Here is a 19,276-nt window from a genome sequence, read left to right as displayed (position 1 = left end):
CTGCTGCTCTGAGGATGTCACACAGGGACAGTGAACTATGCCTCCCCCAATGCCCAATCCCCGAGGCACCCTCTCTGCCACAACTGGGCGCAGCGTTGCGTCTGGATGGATTGCACGAGATAACTCTTGGTTAATACTTAACCTGGTGCATGCCACAGCAAAAGTTGTCCTGTCCCTGGTTCCACAGTTCCACCCCCGGCTTCTTCCCCCCATATCCTTCCCATCCTCCCTTACCGCCCCCTAGACTTGAGAAGCCACCCGCCCCTCTCCACACAGGCTGTGACCTGACCCAGCCAGCCTCCCCCGCCTCTGTTGAGTCTGCTCAGGGCTTCTTTCTCCTCTTTGAAGGCCCCACGTCTCCCCCGCGTCTTCCCCCACCCTTCCCCAGCGAGGCATATAGCTTTTCGCAGGCCCTTCTGGGCTTTAGTAACTCGCCGTCCAGACCTCTGTTTTGGCACTCATTTGGAGTGTAATTACATGGTCACAGATCTGTTTCCCATAACAAGATCATGTGAGAACCAATATGCATTAAACAAACCCAGGAGGAGCTGAGTCCCACAGGCTACTAGGAGGCAAAGGTAAGAGCACACAGGGTGCTGGGCCAGCAGCCCTTACCCCACAAGCCAGCTGGTGCGCTAAATGTCAGCTTGATCCCTTTATGAGGGAAGTACTGCATGGAAAGTCATTAAAAAAAAAATCTCTGGACCCTTTGGTTCCACTTGTGGCAAGCAATCCTAAAGGAACATTCGAGAAAGCCGGAAACGAAAACATTTTAGGTCCAGAATCACCTCTGGATACTGATAGCACAAACAAAAAAATCCAGGTGCTATGGCTCAAGCCTGGAATCCTACACAGGAGGCTGAGATCTGAGGACTGTCGTTCAAAGCCAGCCTGGGCAGGAAAGTCTATGAGACTCTTATCTCCAATAAACTACCCCTAAAAGCCAGAAATGAAGCTGTGGTTCAAGTGGTAGAGCACTAGCCTTGAGTGAAGTAGCTCAGGGACAGCCCTCCGACCCTGAGTTCAAACCCCAGGACTGGCATGTGCGGTCTGCCGTGTGATGTCAATTCTCTTGTTACAGATCTCAAACCACCTCTTATAGGTTGAATGATGTCCTTCAAAAACTGAAGGTCTAACCATGCCCTTCCCCCAGTTCTTGTGACTTTGTTTAGAAATCTTACCCTGAGAACATGAGGGAGGGGAGTAACACTGTTCAAAAAGAAATGTACTCATTACCTTAATTATGCAACTGTAACCCCTCTGTACAGCACCTTTACAATAAAATTTTAAAAAGAGAGAAGAGCAGGAAAAAAGAAATATGACTCCATCACGTGATCTGGTTAAGACGAGATGGTTACGGCGGCTCTGAGCCAATATGACTGGTATCCTTATAACAAGGGAAACCTGGACGTGAACCAACACACATAGAGCTGGGGCAGCCAGACACATGGGCAAACCCTCTGTAAACCAAGGGATTTCTAAGGTGACCAGGAACTAGGAGAGGGGCCTGGGATAGATTTTTAGCTCACAGCCCATAGATGAAGCCAGCCATCTCAATGCACAAGTAGGTCAGAACTAGTTTCTTGTTTAAGCCACCCACTGTGCTGTGTGCACAGGTCCTGAACTCAGGATCTCTTGCTTTCCTAGCTCTACCACACCTCAGCCACACCCTTAGCCCTAAGATACCCAGTTTGTTACTTTATTATGATACCCCTAAGAAACTCACAAAGGTCATTAGCAACTTATCAGCTGGTTGTCAAGCAGGTGGTAACAGGGGCCACATAAAAATACCTGCGATACACATGACATAAAAGAGAAAAAGTGCAAAACCAGCTGACCAGCTGAGCACGCTGTTATAAGAGAACACCTGGACCCAGAAAGAACACAGAAGGACGCGGCAGAGCAGTTCTCCAGTGTTTTCCTATGTTCCTCTACTCTTCTGTGGTTTCCCAATTTTATCCGGCAGAAGTGCTCTATGGATACACATTTTACACAACTGGTTTAAAACTGTTCTTGAACCTCAGGAATTTGGAGGCATACAAGATTATGGGCTATTCTGTGTCCCCTCAAAATGCCTATGTCGAAGGAATTCAATCCCTGGTACCTCCAAGTGTGACTATATTTGGAGACAAGGCCTTCAAGAGAAAATCAAATTAAAAATAGAATTGCAAGGTTGGGCTCTACTCCAATAATCGGACTGGTTTTCTCCTAAGAAGAGATTAGGGCACCAGACACATGAGTACACAAAGGGAAGACATGAAGACACCACCAGCAGGCCACCCTCTGCACGCTAAGAGCAGCTCCGAGGAGGCACAAGCTGCCATACCTGGACGCTGGGCTGTCAGCCTCTGGAACAGCGAGGAAATAAAAATCCCCAGTGTTTATGCCACCCCGTCTACAGTATTTTGTTATCACAGCCTGAGCAAGCTAATACAAGGAGCAGAAGGAGGTAAGCTTTCCCACAGGCCCTAGAGGTATCAGCTAGAGCTAAACACCAGGCAGGCTGCGCCCAGGGCGGGCGCCCAGGGGCGGGCGCGGCCACACACTCACCCAGGCAGTTGTGTCCATCGTGTGCCAGCATGAAGCCGTCAAAGCAGGTGCACCTGTAGTTTCCTGGGATGTTGATACAGTCGTGGACGCAGCCGCCATTGTAGTAGTCATTCTCACACTCATCAATGTCTGCAAGGTGAGACACAAGAGGGGTCAGACAGAGGCCCTGGAGTCCCCTCCCCCAACACCGCACACTGCCAGCACCTCGTGGCAACGGGTGACCCCACGGGCATTTAATAAAGTCTTTCTGAGGGGTGAGGACTTAGGGGTTATAAAAACAAAGATCCTGAATCTGCAGCCAGGCTTACCACCAGTCTACAGAACAAAGCCATGGTGTGCGTGTGCGTGCATGTGTACAGGGCCATGGTGTATGTGTGAATGTATGTGTGTATGTGTGCATGTATGTGTGTACAAGGCCATGGTGTGTATGTATGTGTACGTGAGCACATCGTATGCGTATGTATGTGTATGTGTGTGCGTGCATGTGTGTGTTACCTTCTCATTCCTGACACGGGTGATCATGAAAGGCTCACACCTGGCTCTGTCTCTCTGTAATGCTTCAACCCTGCCGACGTGTGGGGTCCCTGTCAATGGCCCCTGAAAATCATCTCTCCTGAAGCTGAAGAGACAGAGCACCCAATCTGCCTATCATCAAAAGGTGATGATGTAGTGCGAAGGCGAAGCCCACCCATCCCACCCAGAAGAGTTGCCTTCGTGGCAGGAGCTGCAGCCTGACTGTCAGCTGTCCCAGCGTTCCCGTCACAACACAGGCTTCTGTCTTGCAAACAATGGCCAGTAGCCTTGGTAAAGGTCAGTCTTTTCTTTTGTCCTTTTTTGCTGTTTTAAGTCTTTTTCAGCATTTCCCAGCCGGGGTCAAAGGGCTATCAGTTCCGAAGTTCCAGAGAGAAGAGGAGGAACATTGCAGCACAGGACTGGGACCAGCCTGTTGAACATTTGGTCCCTGACCCGATGGCTCGACAGCAAGTCATTACCTCTTCTTCAAGGTGGCTTTGGGGCACAGAGAGACCCTTTTGGCCATGACCTGAGACACCAGCTCTAAACACGCCCCAGGCTCTTGGGTGACCTCCACAGGCCCCAAGATACTCGCTGGGAGGAGGGAGCCGGAAGTGCTGCAAGGCAGAACCAGAAGTGTGGGCCTGGAAGTGATTCTCAGGAGATGACAGAAGGAACCGGCAAGCTCGAGCAAGAAGGGATTTGAGGCCAAGTTCAACCTGCTGAAGCAGGTGTCCAGCCAGCCCCCCAAAAGGCCAGAAGAGCCCGGAGGTGGGCTGGAGCCCGCTCAGCAGGCTGTGTTACTGCGGGAGGCCCTGGCTCTCATGTTGGTACAGGGGGCAGAGTTAGCTGCAGTGAGGGGAATCTAGGGCCAGCCTGGAAAACACCGGTGTCTCGGGAGGTACTGACCGAGCTGCTTCCTGTGGTGGTAACCAAGCACCGCCCTGATGCCTGCCTGCCGGAGACCTCCCAGAGCAGCAGGGATAACTTCCGTGAAAGCGGACGCAATGATGACAGAGCACAGGGTCTGGGCTGTGTGGTCCTCTTTCCAGGCTTACCCAGCCAGCAGCAATGAGAGAACAGAGGCTCCGAGGGCCCAAGGGACAAGGGGCTCTGCCACACCGCCTGCAGTGGCCATCTTCTTGTGTGTGTATGACGGGGGAGCCGGCTTGATTTCTGCTTCTAATCATCTTTCTTACATTGGTCATTTTAAATCGCCTTAAAGGAGCCTGTAAGGCTTTAGGTTTATCGAAAGCATGTATTGTCTATAAAGATTGAGGGCTGGGTGTGGATGGCTCACATCTGTAAGCCTACTTATTATTCAGGAGGCTGAGATCTGAGGATTGAGGTTTGAATCCAACCCAGGAAGAAAAGTCTGTGAGACTCCTGTCTCCAATTAACAACCAACCAACCAAACAAACAAACAAGCAAAAAACAGAAGTAGGGCCATGGCTCAAGTGGAAGAGTGCTAGCCTTGAGTAAAGAAGAAGCCAGGGACAGCACCTAGGCCTTGAGTTCAAACCCCAGGACTGGCTCAAAGGGGAAAAAAAAAACCTAGAAGGACACTGACTGCTTCCCAGTCTCCACTGGCAGCTCTGACCTCTCGTCAGGGTCAGGTATGACCATTTCACCGCCTCTCCAAAGCAATGCAGCCCACCCTTACGTCCCTCCAGAGCACCTCCCTGGGCTTCCCAGCGTGTGAATGCTGCTCTCCTCCCACCCTGTCAGCATCTGCCCAGCTCAGCAGGGTGACTGTAACAAGGCTGTAGGCGGCCCTGGAGTCCCTGATTTCCAGGCCTGTCACATGAGGACACCTCTTCTGAGTTAGCCTTGCAGTCCCTCCTCCCCCCCCAAAGTTCCTCTTTCCTTCCCTCAGAGCAAGTGGCTGTCAGGAAGCCAGCCTGGTCCCAACCCTAACCCAAACAGCACATGCCTCCAGCGCTTTTGCGCTGTCTTTCCCCGGGTGTTTGTCTGTCTGTCTCTTTTCTCTCACCTCAGGAGGGAGCACACTAGGACGTACACCTGAAATACACACAGGCCCTTTCACTACTCTGAATAGGCATTTTAATCTATTTTATGACCGAGCAAACTAAAGTGCAAAGAGGTTCTGTAACTGTTCAAGGTCACACAGTAAGTGGTAGGTCAAGGATCAGAACAAAGGCCTTTCAATCTATGAAGCCCATGTCCTTTCTCCTAAGCTACAATGTCCATCACATACCAGCAATTGGGAAAACGCTTTTTCCATGTCATTTCATCTTTAGAAAACCCTGTCCAGTCATCTGAATGCCTGTCCTTCTGTCCCTCCACATCATCTGAATGCCTGTCCTTCTGTCCCTCACATCCTCCTCTTCCATCCTTCCACAGGTATGTGTGCTTGTCCATCTGCCCAACAACCAGCCAGCCACCATGGATCCACTTACCAAGACAACCATCTACCCCCATTATCCACTCATCTACCTAGCCCATCCATCCAAGCACTCACCCAACTCATCTACTCATCTATTTATGCTAAAATATATCTATTTATGCTAAAACATCTGGTCAGCTGGGCATCTTTCCATATATCCAATCACTTCTGCAGCTACCAATTTATCCAGGCAAGTATCTGTGTATTCATCCATGCATACACCCATCTAAATATTCACTCTTCTATTAATCTAAAAATGCACCCACACATCTACCCATCCATCCTTCCAAATACCTAACCATCCATCCATATATTCAATGATTCAAATTCTCACCATTCTATTAAATCTTACATGCTACACACACACACACACACACACACACACACACACAAACACCTGCCTACTTACCTACATACACCATATTCAAACATTCATCCATCTATTGATCCAAACTCGTATTCACCCACTCATCCAATCCTTCAAACATCATCAACCAAACAGGTTAAAATACAGGCACAATAATATTTTCAAAAAAAAAATGTTAGGACAGAGGAAAAGAAACGAGGGTGGGTGATAAACTGGTGACAGTATGGGGACACATTTGGTAAGTCCATTATGATGACAAAAGGTAGGCTACAATTTTGGTTGGGTTTCTTAGAAGCTAAAGCAAAGCAAGCAACAGAACCAATTACAGACAGAGGTACCATAGCCATCCATGCAATTCCAGCTGCTGCTTCAGTGATGTGGAGATCTGTAGGTCCCTAAGCCTCCCAAGAGGGGACAACCTCTTCCCCCCAGGAGGGAAACTGAGTGCCTCAGTTGCCTGGCAACCTTCTAACTTATGCTTACTGTCTGGGTGAGATCGCTGACAGTGACCTTTTCACTATCAGGATTAGTAATCCAGCCACCAAGCCCAGAATGGCAGAATAAAGTGATCACTCAAGAGTCAACAAGCCCATTTATAGACTTTGCTTTCACTCCCCACGGTACAGCCCACCGTGCTTTACCAGTGGCCCGAAAGACACAGGAAGCTCCACCACCCGGATCTCTTCCCTTCAGCTCAGAGGTCCCTAGGTCTGAGCGTGGCCTCTCCTCCCCAGCCTGGCTGCAGCCTGCAGCATGTCATGCAGCTAGCTGACCTCCTGGCACCCAGAATGGAGGTGTCTGCTCACACATCAGGCCTTCCTTGATTTCCCCTGTGTGCCTCCACTTCTCAAGTTTAGTTTTGGAACCATGTGAGAAAGCCAGGCATGGGGAATCTGTAATCCTAGCACTCAGGGGGCTGAGGAAGGAGGACTGGGCTACACCATAAACGTGTCTCACAACCAAACAAATCTGAGAATCGCAGTTCGAAGCCAGCCTGGGTAGATAAGTCCCTGAGACTCACCGCCACGTAACCAGCAAGATACCAGAGGTGGAGCTGTGGCTCATGGGGTAGAGCTCTAGCTTTGAGCAAAAAGAGCTGAGGGACAGCACGCAGACCCTGAGTTCAAGCCTCAGTATTGGTGCACACATGCATGCGTGCACGTGCACACACATACATACACACACACACACAGGTTAGTAAGGCAAAAGGTGGGAAAGGTGTCATGTATATTTAATTTTATTGCCAAAGCCTGCACCAACCCTACAGGTGGAGGGCAGCGACAGTCCAGGGTGGTGACAGGGGGTGGAGGGGGACAGAGAGTGAGCAGGACAAAAGATCCAACGAGCCTCCTGCTCACCCCAGCCAGCCTGGCTCTCCCAGCGTAGACAGTGTGTAAATGAAAACTGAGCTCCTCAGAGGAGACAGCGCCCCATGCCCGCAGAGAAAACAGTGTGAGGAGCGGCTCACCACGGCTCTGTCAAAGGTCACGCATCCCGCTGTTTCCTACGTTAAATGGGCGGTGCCCGCAGCCAGCGGGAGCACACTCCCAAGACAGTGGTTTGGGTTGTTGGGTTTTTTTTCCATTGAATTCACAATTGATTCTCGTTGCTCTATAATATATACATAATATATAATATATTACATATATGCTGTGGTGTCTAGGTTCTAAAAGATTCTTTTGTAAAGAATCAGAGTACTTTCCCATTTGATTTTCATCCAGTTTTGGGTATCTTCTTGAAAATCAGACCTGCCTTTCCAGAAGCCTCTGAGAGGCAAATCCTCACAGCACTCCAAGCTCTCTCTTGAGATCATGACTGACGGGGTCTTCTTCCGTGCCCCCAAATTGGCATTTTTCTCGCCATTCCTCCAGGGCTCTAACAAAGCCCGCTTCCCCGCCTGGGGGCTTGCCGGCCTGGCCCTCCTTTGTCTGCGGCTTTAGGGGAAAACCATGCGCTCCTTAGATCAGACAACCAATCTGGGAGAGATGGATGGCTCAGGAAGCCGGGTCCTTACTGAGGAATAAATCTTAATCCGGTTTGTTGGCTAATTACGCTCTCGGGAAGGCAGTTAGCTCCTCAGCCGCCTAGCAGGAAGGATTAAGGCCCTGTCTCCGGTGGTGCGGGGTTAAGCGAGGTTTGTAATGACTGAGTAATGAGCTGGCGCTCCGCTCTGAGGCCCCTGGCGTCCATCGATCAGGTGTCCCTGTGCGGGGACAATGCCAGAAGTGGGCCCAGCGGTTAATTACGGGGGAGGCCAAAGGTCATGCAAAACCAACACAAATCTATATACTTTTTTCCATTCCTAACTGCACACAATGACCATGGCTCAGCCGGCATGGAAGCCCCCTCCCCCGCCACGCTGTGACCAAGATAACCATAGATTCCAGCCACTTCGCGGCCTCTTCCGCGACCCTGGTGTGGCTTTGGGCCACCATGCTTTGGCTTATGCTGCACTTGCGCTGCCTGGAGCTCCTTCCTCAGCCCCAACACCGACCCAGGGCTGAGCTACGCTTCCCCATCGCTCCCTCGAAGCTCCACCACGCTCTCCTCCTGAGGCAGACGCCACACATTCCCTCCGGCGTCCTCTCCATCCCTTGGTGCTTCCGACACAAATGGCAGAGCGAGGCCCAGACAGAGCTGCCCGACCACCACCTCCGCTGAGCAGGTCTCACGAGATAGGAGGTGGCCACCATCTTGATTTCGCTGACAGGTAAACCGAGACTCTGAGAGGCTGCCTGCCCTGCTCAAGACCACACAGCTGCCCAGGGCGGTGGGGCAGGGAGTCAGGAATCCCACCAGGCTGCCTGGGTTCATCGAAGGCTTCCAGGGCTCAGCTCCGACCCTGAGGAAATTCCCCGTCCCCTTTGGGGTGGAGGTGCGGAGAGGTCCAGGCCCCACACTGCAAGCTCCAGATTTTGGGGTACCCCCAGTCAGCAACAGGACAAGCAGAAATACATGGAGCTAACACTCAAGAGCTCAAGGTGTTAAAGCTCCTCCACCACCACCCTGGCTTTTATAAATGGGTAAATGAGTCTGGGAGGGGGGGGTGCAATCCTCTTCAACGGCCCCACAGGTCAGGGAAGCAGGGATGCTCATGGTCTCCTAGAGGGTGAGGTACCCGCCTGCCTTCCACTCCTTTAGCACCAATGCTTTTCCCAGGCCTGGCCCCTTGCCCTCAGCCTGGACTCTGGCCAAGGAGCTGCTGGCCTGGGGTGGGGTGGGGGTGAGGGGCATGGTAGGGAGAGAGACCAGACTCAGACTCACACAGCCTGGTGTGTGTAGGGCTGGCCAGGCCCAGGCCACCTCACCCCCACCCCAGGGACTGGCCAGGGGAGGGACAGGTGCCTGAGCTCAGCTGGGACCCCATGGGAGGCTCCACCAGCCTCTGGGGGCATCCCTGAGGAAGGGCTACTCCCCAAGGCAGCCTAAGAGGCCTGCCACCTCCTGCCCGCCCCCACCTCCGCAGGCAGCACACAGCATGCGCCGGTCACTCAGGGCCCCACCCACAACTCTCCTCCCCTTAGCACAGGGGCAGAAAGCCAGGGGGCTGCGGAGAGAGGGCCGCCTTGCCTCTCGGAGCCCCCAGAGGGTCAGGCCCAGCAGCTGAGCCCAGCCCAGCCACAAGCCACGGGAGCCCCAAGCTCACTCCTCCCGGGGCTGCAGCCCCAACCCATCTGGAGGGCTCCAGCCCAGGGCCGCCGAGACCCCCCGACCTTGCCCGCACACATGAGCCCCCTGACCCTCTTTGTCTCGAGGCCTTTGGGGGAAGGCTCGTATCCATGTCAGTAGCATTCAAAGGCCAACAAGCCCACAGTTTATTTTCTTAGAAATAATGGTTTTTCTGGTTAGCATTCCTTAGATGGCAAAACAAATACAGCCACTGGAGGAAGAAGTAGCCCTGGGGAGGCGGGAGGGCCGGGAGGAAGGGGCCGGCAGCAAGAGGTGGAGAGGAAGAGGCATGGGAGGAGGGACAAAGACCCCTAATCCTGGAGAAAGGAGGATTGGAGGGGAAAAGGCCCAATGGGCTATCGTGGGGGTGAAGGGGGCACCGTCAACACTCACAGACAGATCTGCGCCCGGTGCTGCTGCCCCGTGGGACACAAGGTGACAGCCACTTGCAGAGCCTCCAGGGTCAGCAGGGACCTGTGAGACCACAGGCCCCGACGGAAAAGCAGCACCCGTTTCTTCTCTGATTCCCCATCCTGGCTAAGATCTTGCTGCCTCCAGGGAGCCTTCCCTGATGTCTTTCCCCCTTCTCCGGCAGGGAGAGATGCACATGCTCCTGTACCCGCACCGCGCCGTATCTGTTTTGTCCTTCCCAACCTGTCTCTGGCTAACCAGGGAGGTCAAGGGCAGCAAACACACCTTGGCCCCAACACCAAGTCTGGCACAGAGTAGGTGCTCAGTGAACATGCTTATCCCAGCCTACTCAGTAGTCCAAACGGAGGCTCGAAGAGGTGGATTTGCCCCAACGTTTACATACCCATGCCTACGCACCCAACGCCTGTGTGCCCAACACTTACACACCCAACAACAATGCCTACGGACCTAGTGCTTAAGTAGCCAATGCCTATGCACTGTGTTTACTTACCCAACATCTATGCACCCAACGCTTGTAGTCAACGCCTACATGCCCAATGCCTATACACCCAACACTTACACAGCCAGTGCCCACGTGCCCAGCGCACAAGTCATTGAGCTTTCCTTCTAAACATCTTTCCTTTGGTGGTGGCAGTGCTGGGGCTCGAACTCAAACACCTTCTGCTTGCTAGGCAGGCGCTCTTCCATTGGAGCCACACTCCCAGCCCAGTTCTCCTTCTGAAGGTGAACGGGTGCTCCCAGACCTCTCTGTGTGTCACATGCTTAGAGCATGTGGGTCTGCTGGACCTCCGGTGGGGCGTGTGGGCCTGCTGGACCGGGGGTGGGCTGCGTGGGCTGGAGCAAGGGTGGGCTGAGTGTTTACCCACACACAGGAGGCGTTCCCACAACCAGCCACATGCCCCTCGACCTCCTCAGAGCAGAACCTGTCCTGAGTTTGGCTAGAGGGCGATCAGGACGATAGAAGCAGTTTAACAAGTCACCACCATTATCCCCAAGAAGGCTAAGTGGTTAGAAGTTGTTTTTTGTTGCTTTTTTTTTTGTAAATAGTTCATACAGTGTATTATTAGGAGTTGTGTTAAAGCCCTTTAATAGCACACTCTGTAATCTACCTACCACCAGCCAGCGGCTGATGAATAGACCCTGGGGGCATGAGATTCAGGAAGGGACTATTTACATTCATTGTACACATGCTCATTTTGTGATCTCTGATGACCAGAGCTGGTCATTTCCCTTATTTCTCTCTCTCTCTCTCTCTCTCTCTCTCACACACACACACACACACACACACGAAAACAGTAATATAATCAATATATTGTGGCCAAAACAAAACGCCTCTCCCCTGAGAGTGGTAATGATAGTATTTTGGAGGAGCCGGAGCTGGAACTTGCGCGTGGAGCAAACCACTTGAATAAATGGTCAACCCCGTGAGCGTGGAGCGGGGCTGAGCGCAGCTGCTTCAGACTAAACAGTGATTAGCAGGAGGGTCTCCGTTATTTAAACAAGACATTTGCGGGCGGTTCGCTCCCCATTTGAGGCCTGGACCAGATTACAGACAAGAGCTTCTCATTAAGATTAGTAGGCCCCAATTCAAGCTATAATTCAGTCCTTTTCCTTAGCAAAGGTCTGAAAACAAGGCAATTAAGGTCAAATGAGTGGAAGCATTTAAAGGGACTGCAGTCCCCTCCTGGCCCCAGTCTGCCCCTTGGGCAGGACAAGTACAAACAGGCCTGGCTAATTCAGAGCAGGGCCGGTGCAGGGCTAGCCCTGACAACTTCCACAATGCCTGTACCCAAGGGGCTCCATGGGCTGGGAATGCACAGGCTTCACTGAAGGAAGAGGAACAGAACGTGCAAAAGCCCTGGGGTAGGAAGAGGTGAGCTGGTGGTGAGGGAAGGAAGGCAGGGCGGGCAATACCAGGAGTTTAGAGTCTCGGAGCCAAGTGCCATGCCAGGCCCAAGGGGCAGCATCTCCCAGACATCAAAAGGGGGATGCAGCTGGGCAGAGATGGCACACGCCTCTATTCCTAGCTACTCAGGAGGCTGAGATTAGAGGATCGAGGTTCAAAGTCAACCTGGGCAACAAAGTCCATGAGACTCTTCTCTAAGTAACCACCCTAAAGCTAGAAATGGAGTTGTGGCTCAAGTGGTAGAGTGCTAATCCTAAGCAAAAAAGCTAAATGCCCAGGCCCTGAGTTCAAGCCCCACGGCAGGCACAAGAAAGAAGAGGAAAGGGAGAGTGGAGTTCTGGCTGCTCACGTTCGCAGGGTCTGCCTCAGACAAGCTGCGGCGGTGCCGGCAGGGACACATGTAAACCCCCAGCTTCCTCTACCCCCACGGCTGAGGAAGCCCACTCTCAGATGGGGCCCCGGGGCTGGTGCGCTGGATCTAGGTCCTGCTGCCTCTCTGTTGGGCCACCTGGAGACTGCCCACCCTGGACTCCATTTTCCCAAGCTCTGCCACGGGGCCCTCGTTAGCCAGAGCCTCCCCCCCCTCTGTGACCCTGAGAGGACCGGGGAGCGCTCGCTGGCACCCAAGGCTGACAAGAGCCCTTCGCTGTCTTCCCACAGCGGCTTGGGGCCTCGTCTCAGTGTGGTGGCAAAGATCTTCACAGCCTAGGAAGGCTTCCTGGAGGAGGTGACCCTGGGGTGCACCCCCCCCCAACCCAGGGACTTTAGGGCACAGGAGCCAGGCAGGTGACGGACCATGCCCACATTCCAGGAGGTACCCCAGGAAGACACGACGCCCTGTGGCAGGAGTTAAACTGGAGGCATCCATGGGTATAGAGAGGGCAGCAGAGAGGAGGGCTCACCTGCCTCTGTCTTGGGGACAGTTGTGGTCATGGATATTCTAGAAAGTTCCCTCCAACCCCACCGGCCACAAATTCGCCCCTGGCGACTTCAACTTCCACAGGATACGAATACTGGAGAAAAAAACTCGATTCACCCCCCTGCCTTGCTCAGAGTCCCACTGGGCCCCAAGGCTCTGTCACCAGTCTAAGCTGACCTCGCTGGCCCAGACCGCACCCCGGCGCGGGCCAAAGCGGGAAGGACTGGAGTGCAGCCAGTACCTTCCCCATAGGTGCGCGTGGCTGTCAGCGTGTTTCACAACCAGCAGAAGCTCCAGCGGGCCCCCGCAAGGGCACACACGCACGCCCAGCCACTCCAGGCCTCCCATGACACGGCTGATCCCGGGAAGAACTGGGGAGATGGGAAGTCGGGCTCCCCATGTGGGCTTTCCTGAAACTCCAGCCTGTGTCCTGCACAGTAACCCGCAGTGTGGGGACAGTGTGCTTGCCCCCCCCCGAATGATCAGCTGCAGAGCCCCATGGATATAGGGAGGAGCCCGTGGAAATGGGGGGGGTTGGGGGGTCTGCTGTGGGGGGAGGGACAGCACCCTGCTCTGCCCACGTATTTCTGCTGGTGAGATCTTGGTAGCTGGCCACCTGTGACCTTCCCGCGTGCACCGCCGGGGTAGGAGGAGAGGTGTGTGGGGTATAGGACGCCTAGGAACCAGCACCTCTCATGTCCCAACCATGCCAGATCGTGGGGAATTGTCGGGTGGGGGGAGACCAAGTATCACCCCTTCGGCTTATGACCATTGACACCGCGTGAGCATCAGCGCCGGTGTGATATGATCATGCCAGGCACTGGTAGCTCACACCTTCGATCCCAGCTAAAAGGAGGCTGAGATCTGAGGACCGAGGTTCAAAGCCAGCCCTGAAAAACCCCGGGCAGGAAAGTCTGTGAGACTCTTATCTCCATTGAACCACCAAAATGTTGGAAGTGGAGCTGTGGCTCAAGCAGTAATAGAGTGCTAGTCTTGAATGAAATGAAAAAGTTCAGAAACAGCACTCTGGTCCTGAGTTCAAGCCCCAGGAGAGCACTCATGCACGCGCGCGTGCGCACACACACACACACACCCTTCCAGAGTGCTAACACCATCAACTCCATCACAATCGCCATGCTCTCCATCACCCTCACCACCATCCTCTGTCTCCTCCTCCTCTTAATTATCCTCATTTCGCCATCAGCATCATCACTCGCCTCTTCCTTTGCCACGATTACCATCAGTATTCCCACCAGTGACAATGTTGTCACCAATACTCTTCTCCCCACGGTCAGCATCACCATCACCCTTATCTTCACCATCCTCAGTATCACCGTCATCCTCAACATTGCCAGTAACACTACGCGCACCATCACCAGCGCCACCACAAAGCCTGGGGCTCGCGCTCCTGTAGCACAGCCTGGGCCAGCCTCTGTTAAATGCTCCAAGTCAGTTAACTTCCTCACCCTCCCGCTCTGTGATGCAGATGCCGGCGCCATGTTCCCTTCACAGCTAAGCGGAGGACAGGAGCCGCACAGGCAGGATTTGAACTCTGATCATCTGAGAAAGGACTGCTGGGGGAGGGACAGCAGCAAAAGCCAATACAGAGGCACAGTGTGCACGAGTGGGCACACTCCTGACCCTGGTGGGTCGCCCGTGCGCTCATTCTCCACGCGCCCATCCTTATATCAAAGGTCAGGTGGCCCCTGCAGAGGTCCACCCCGGAAGTCTCTGCACAGTCCCGAGGGGACCCGTCCATCCCTCGGGATGAGACGAGGAGGAGGCAAACAGGATCCCAGGCCCCACACCAGCTGGCATGCATCACGGGGGCTCAGTGAGCACCAGCACGCATCCCAGGGGGTTGGGGAGCACCAGCCAGCATGCATCATGGGGGCTCCAGGGGGCTCTGGGCTGCTATGAGCTTGTCTATGAACGGCTGGCAGGGCAGCTCAGCAGGTCCTGACACACTGGGGTGCCACACAGCACCAGCCGCACACGAGCTCCCCGAGGGCAGGGAGCGGATGACACAGACCCAGGGGACTTTTCTTTTTGCTCTGAGTTTGTTCTTCAGCTTCAGTCTTACACTTTTTGCTTGGGCCAACCTCAAACTGTGATCCCCTGTTCTTCTACCTCTGGAGTAGCTGGGATTACAGACGTGCACCACCATGGCTGGCTGTGAGTCATGGTCCTCCTGTCCCCACCTCCCAAGTAGCTGTGGTTGGTTAAAGGCCTGCAGTCCGTGACCGAGAGCACTGGCCGAGAGGGATTGTTTTCCAAGGTCAGAGCCTGAGCCTGGGACCATTCCAACGGTAGGGAGAGCGCCCGGTGGTGGCAGCCGGCACGCTTGTCCCCTGTCCACGACACACAGGAACCCAGAAGGTCTGCCGAAAGCCAGGCACCCAGGCTGGGCCTTAGGCCTCCAGGAGAAGCCATGGTGGGAACTCTGGCTCTTATAGCCAGAGGGAAAAACAAGGCCTGGGGATGGCAAATCATCACCCGAGTTCATGCCAGAGGTGGACTGCAGCCCAGAGCATCCCTGGAGAGGCCAGGCCGCTCCCTGCTTTCCTCTCTTCTGACACGGGGTCAGGGAGACACAGGGGTGGGGAGAGGCCCCTCCCTGCACCCCCTGGCCTGGTTTCAGGTAGATGGTCTAGAGCTAACTTCAGGCTGACACAGATGAGAACCTTCTCTGCAAGCTCATACAAAGGTGACAACCTTCTCCCTAAGGAGCCACGGTGAGTGTCCAGGGCACACCCTGGACGTGGCAGCCTCGGGGGGGGCCTTGGCATCCCGCCGTGAGCAGGGCCAGCGCGAGTGCAAGAAGCAGGGCATAACAGATACTTAATGCAGCCACGGGGGCGGGTGTGTGTGTGTGTGTGTGTGTGTGTGTGTGTGTGTGTCTGGGAGCCGAGGCTGAGCAGGTGGACGGCAGGAACCCACGAACCCATTTACCCTGCCCACATTCTAGAGCTTGAGAGCAAGGCCCCTCTGGGTGGCTCTGACCGGAAGTCAGACGCCTCCTATCCAGTGATGGACAGAAGCCCACATACAACGTTCCATGCCACGACCTCAACTTCTCCGAGAAAAAAAGCCTAAAATGTGGGTAACACCCAGGCACCCCATGTCTCCAACCGCTCCCTTCCAGGGCAGCTCCAGTCCCCCAGCCATTTGGGCTGTGTGTGCCCAGGGCGCTGGGTGGCAGGCTCAGCCTAGCAGCCTTGTTAGGGGTGGCAGTGGATGGGCGCGCGGGGGGGGGGGGGGGGGAACGGGACTCACCTTCACACTGCCTCCCCTCCCCCTTGTAGCCTGGCTTGCAGAGGCATTTGTAGGACCTGGGTGTGTTCTGGCAGATGGCGTCGATGTGGCAGTCATCCGTGCCCTCGGAACACTCATCCACGTCCGCTGCTCCTGCAGGAGGTGGGGAACAGCAGGTGAAGTGTGGCTGCGGGGAGATGGAGCACCCGGCGGCCGGCGGGCGCCTCCACGCTCCACTGACCGCTGGGGAGACTGACAAGACCAGCTGTGGCGTGGTAGAGAGTGGCCAGGTAACGTGGCAACTGGCAGCATCCCGGGCAGAGCTCCTCTGTGCCAGGCATGGTGCTGCCGGAATGCTGGCCTCATTTCCTTCACCACGTCCCACTGAAGAGATGGGAAAGCTCAGATTCAGAGGGACACATGGAAGGAAAACCCCTGCCCACCCACGCTCCCCACCAGCACCACCCCACCCCTCCCCTGCACACCCAGTGCGGACACCACAGGCGTTTAAATCCTGCTTAAGATGGGGACAGTGGGGGACAGTGGCCGGGTGCCGGTGGCTCATGCCTGTCATCCTAGCTACTCACGAGGCTGAGATCTGAGGATCGCGGTTCAAAGCCAGCCCAGGCAGGAAAGTCCATGAGACTCTTATCTCCAATAAAAACCACCAGAAAACTAGAAGTAGCACTGTAGCTCAAGTGGTAGAGTGCTAGCTTTGAGCTGAAGAGCTGAGGGACAGTGCCCAGGCCCAGAGTTCAAGCCCCACAACCAAAAAAAAAAGATGGGGACATTGAAGTCGGGGGAGGGGTGTGCTCTGTGAGCAAAGGCCACTCTAGAAAGCTATGCAAGTGGCCTGAACATGGGATTGCACCAGCCCCAAGGCTATGAAACTGGGGGTGTCTTCATTTGGTCTCCACCCCCCCCAGACTGGAGGGTCCAGCCAGGGGCAAGGCCACCCTTCAGCCCAGGCTAACTCTGCCTCATTGATGCCAGCTGCTCCCAGCGCTTTCTGCAGCCCCCTGCCCCCAGGAAACCTAGGCATGAACCTGAATCTAGGAGCCCCACTTCTGGACTGAGATTTGGGCTACATTTGGGGGGGTTCCCACTTCCTCTTCTCAATACTCTTCCCACTGGTCTATCCATGTTGGGAAATAATGCAAGAGAGCTTCTAGGTACAGACTCCACACACCTTTCTGAAAGGGAGGGGGGGGGAGAGGAGGAAAGAAGGGGAAAGGAGGGAGGAAGGGAGATGGTGCAGACAGGGAAACCTTAGGACACAAGACAGCCCAGCTAGAAGAACCTTAGCCGTGGCCATTGCTGCGTTAATGTAGAAGAACCTTAGCCGTGGCTATCGCTGGGTTAATGTCTCAGGATGAGGATGACAGATAGGTCAGTAGCTCACTGGTAGGGGCAGAGACTAGATTCTAACCAGCCCAGAACAAGCTTGCCTGGGCGCCATGTTTCTTCTAGCTGAGCTGAATAAACATGCAGATGGACGACAGACACACAGACCAAAGGGCTCAGGTAAACAGCATGGGGCTCTCTGAGCAGCTACCCTAAGGAAAGCTCAGGATGCCCCCACCTCTTTACACCACTGGCCTCACATCGTGTAGTCTGCTCCCTAAGAATGCCCACTTTGGATTCTTCTGGAGGGTAGCTGCTGGGCTTTCTAGCTGTATATGCATGGGGGAAGGGGCTCCCAGGAGTCCTGTCTGGCGGGAGTCCCTATGGCTACAGCTCATACTCTGAGGGGCAAGAGGCATCAAAAACCACATGTGCACACGCATGCACACACATACATGCACATGCACAGGCACGCATGAATACACACATGCAAAGCACCACAGTCCAGGGCCCTGGTACCACCTACTGAAGTGTGCAGCACAGCTTGACAGCTGACTGAGGGCGGTGGGAAAGGCTGGAGGGCAGGCCGTGTGGGAGCCAGAGGCTGGGGGGGCAGCGGGGATGTGGGTGAGGGACCCTACGTGGGGAGTGCATCTGGGTAACTACGTCAAGAACAAGAAACCAGACGCTAGAGAAAGCCAGTCTGTATACTTGGAGGGGAGGTCTGCCCGGAAACTCTGGATGGGGACCCGGAGGAAAATAACCCTCCTGAGGGTCAGGACATGGGATGGAGGGACAGGAAGCCATCCCTGCGCCCCCCCCCACACACACACCTGGGTTGTTGACAGGTAGAGGTTGGCAAAGGGGTTCTGGGGCTGTGGGCATATACCTCACTCACATGGGAGTACCGGGGAGTCCTGAGAGAGGCTGTCAGCCTGGACTGGGCAGCACGGCCCTCACTCCCTGACTAACACTTGGACTTCGGTTTGCTTTTGCTGGGACCAGCTGCTGGGGGCTTGTGGTCCCCGGGGGGCTCAGGGAGCGGAGATAGGGAGGCAGAGAGAGACACAGAGACATGAGGAGGAGGAGGAGCTGGACAAGAGGCGCATGCAAGAACAGGCGCTCAGAGGCAGAGAACCCCTAACTGGGGAGAAACACACACAGACGTGGGGTGGGGGCTGGGGGCAGGCAGCAAGGCTGGGCTTCTGGGAGTCGGGTCCACATGCTTTCTTTTCTAGGGGTCATGGAAGGAAGCTCAGCTCCAACATTCGCCCTTCACCCTACATAGGGCTCTGCTTCCAAGAAGGGACCCCAGGGGACCCAGCAGCGGGGACAGTGGAGGGAGCAGGCCAGGCAGGGTCCTCCCAGTCCCCCCCCCAGGGAGGGACAGGGGAAAGCGCTCATCTGGCTAAAGTGACAGGAACCCCAGCTGCGCTCCGCACCCCCTCCCAGGCAGCCAGAGAGGGGCAGGTAACAGGGCCTGAGAGCAGGGATTTCCTGCCCCCCCTAAGCCCACGGGCACCCCCAGCTGCCCGTGCCACCTCTCCACCACAGGCTGGCGGGTGTCTCGGTGTCCCCCCTGGCCATGGTGTTGCGGGGAGGCCCGTGTCTGGTCTCCTCTCCCGCGTCTGTGTCTGCTCCCCCTCCTGTCTGACTGTCCATCTGTCCATCTCCATCCTTCCTCTGTCCCTCTGCGCGGCCCCTCCGGTCCTCCTGTCTCTCTCTCTCTCCCACCCCCGTGTCCATCTGCCTCCTCCTCTCCCTCGGGAAGTCCGACCGCACTCCCCCCTCCCCGGGTCCGACCCTCCCCGGCCGCCCACCGCCGCCCAGTCCCTCCCGGGTCCCCTCTCCCCACGGTGGCCGGCGGTTCTGATCCCCCCCTCTGACCCTTGCGTCTTCCCCTGGGCTCCTTCC

The 19,276-nt window shown here is 55.1% G+C and overlaps 1 protein-coding gene across 1 annotated transcript in view; it reads right to left on the bottom strand.

The window, feature by feature from the left end:
• The window catches only part of Scube1 (signal peptide, CUB domain, EGF-like 1), a 101,999-nt gene that overhangs the window by 78,244 nt on the left and 4,479 nt on the right, over positions 1-19,276 (bottom strand). Inside the window, exons 2-3 of the mRNA XM_013025739.1 lie at positions 16,040-16,171; positions 2,551-2,679 (exon numbers count right to left, since the gene is read on the bottom strand). Coding sequence (XP_012881193.1) covers positions 2,551-2,679; positions 16,040-16,171 — 261 coding nt within the window. The remainder of the gene's footprint in view (positions 1-2,550; positions 2,680-16,039; positions 16,172-19,276) is intronic.

Source organism: Dipodomys ordii, unplaced genomic scaffold, assembly GCF_000151885.1.
Source record: "Dipodomys ordii isolate 6190 unplaced genomic scaffold, Dord_2.0 Scaffold87, whole genome shotgun sequence".
NCBI classification, from domain to species: domain Eukaryota; kingdom Metazoa; phylum Chordata; class Mammalia; order Rodentia; family Heteromyidae; genus Dipodomys; species Dipodomys ordii.
Note: the sequence above shows the minus strand (reverse complement) of the source record. Positions and strands in the feature narration are given on the sequence as shown.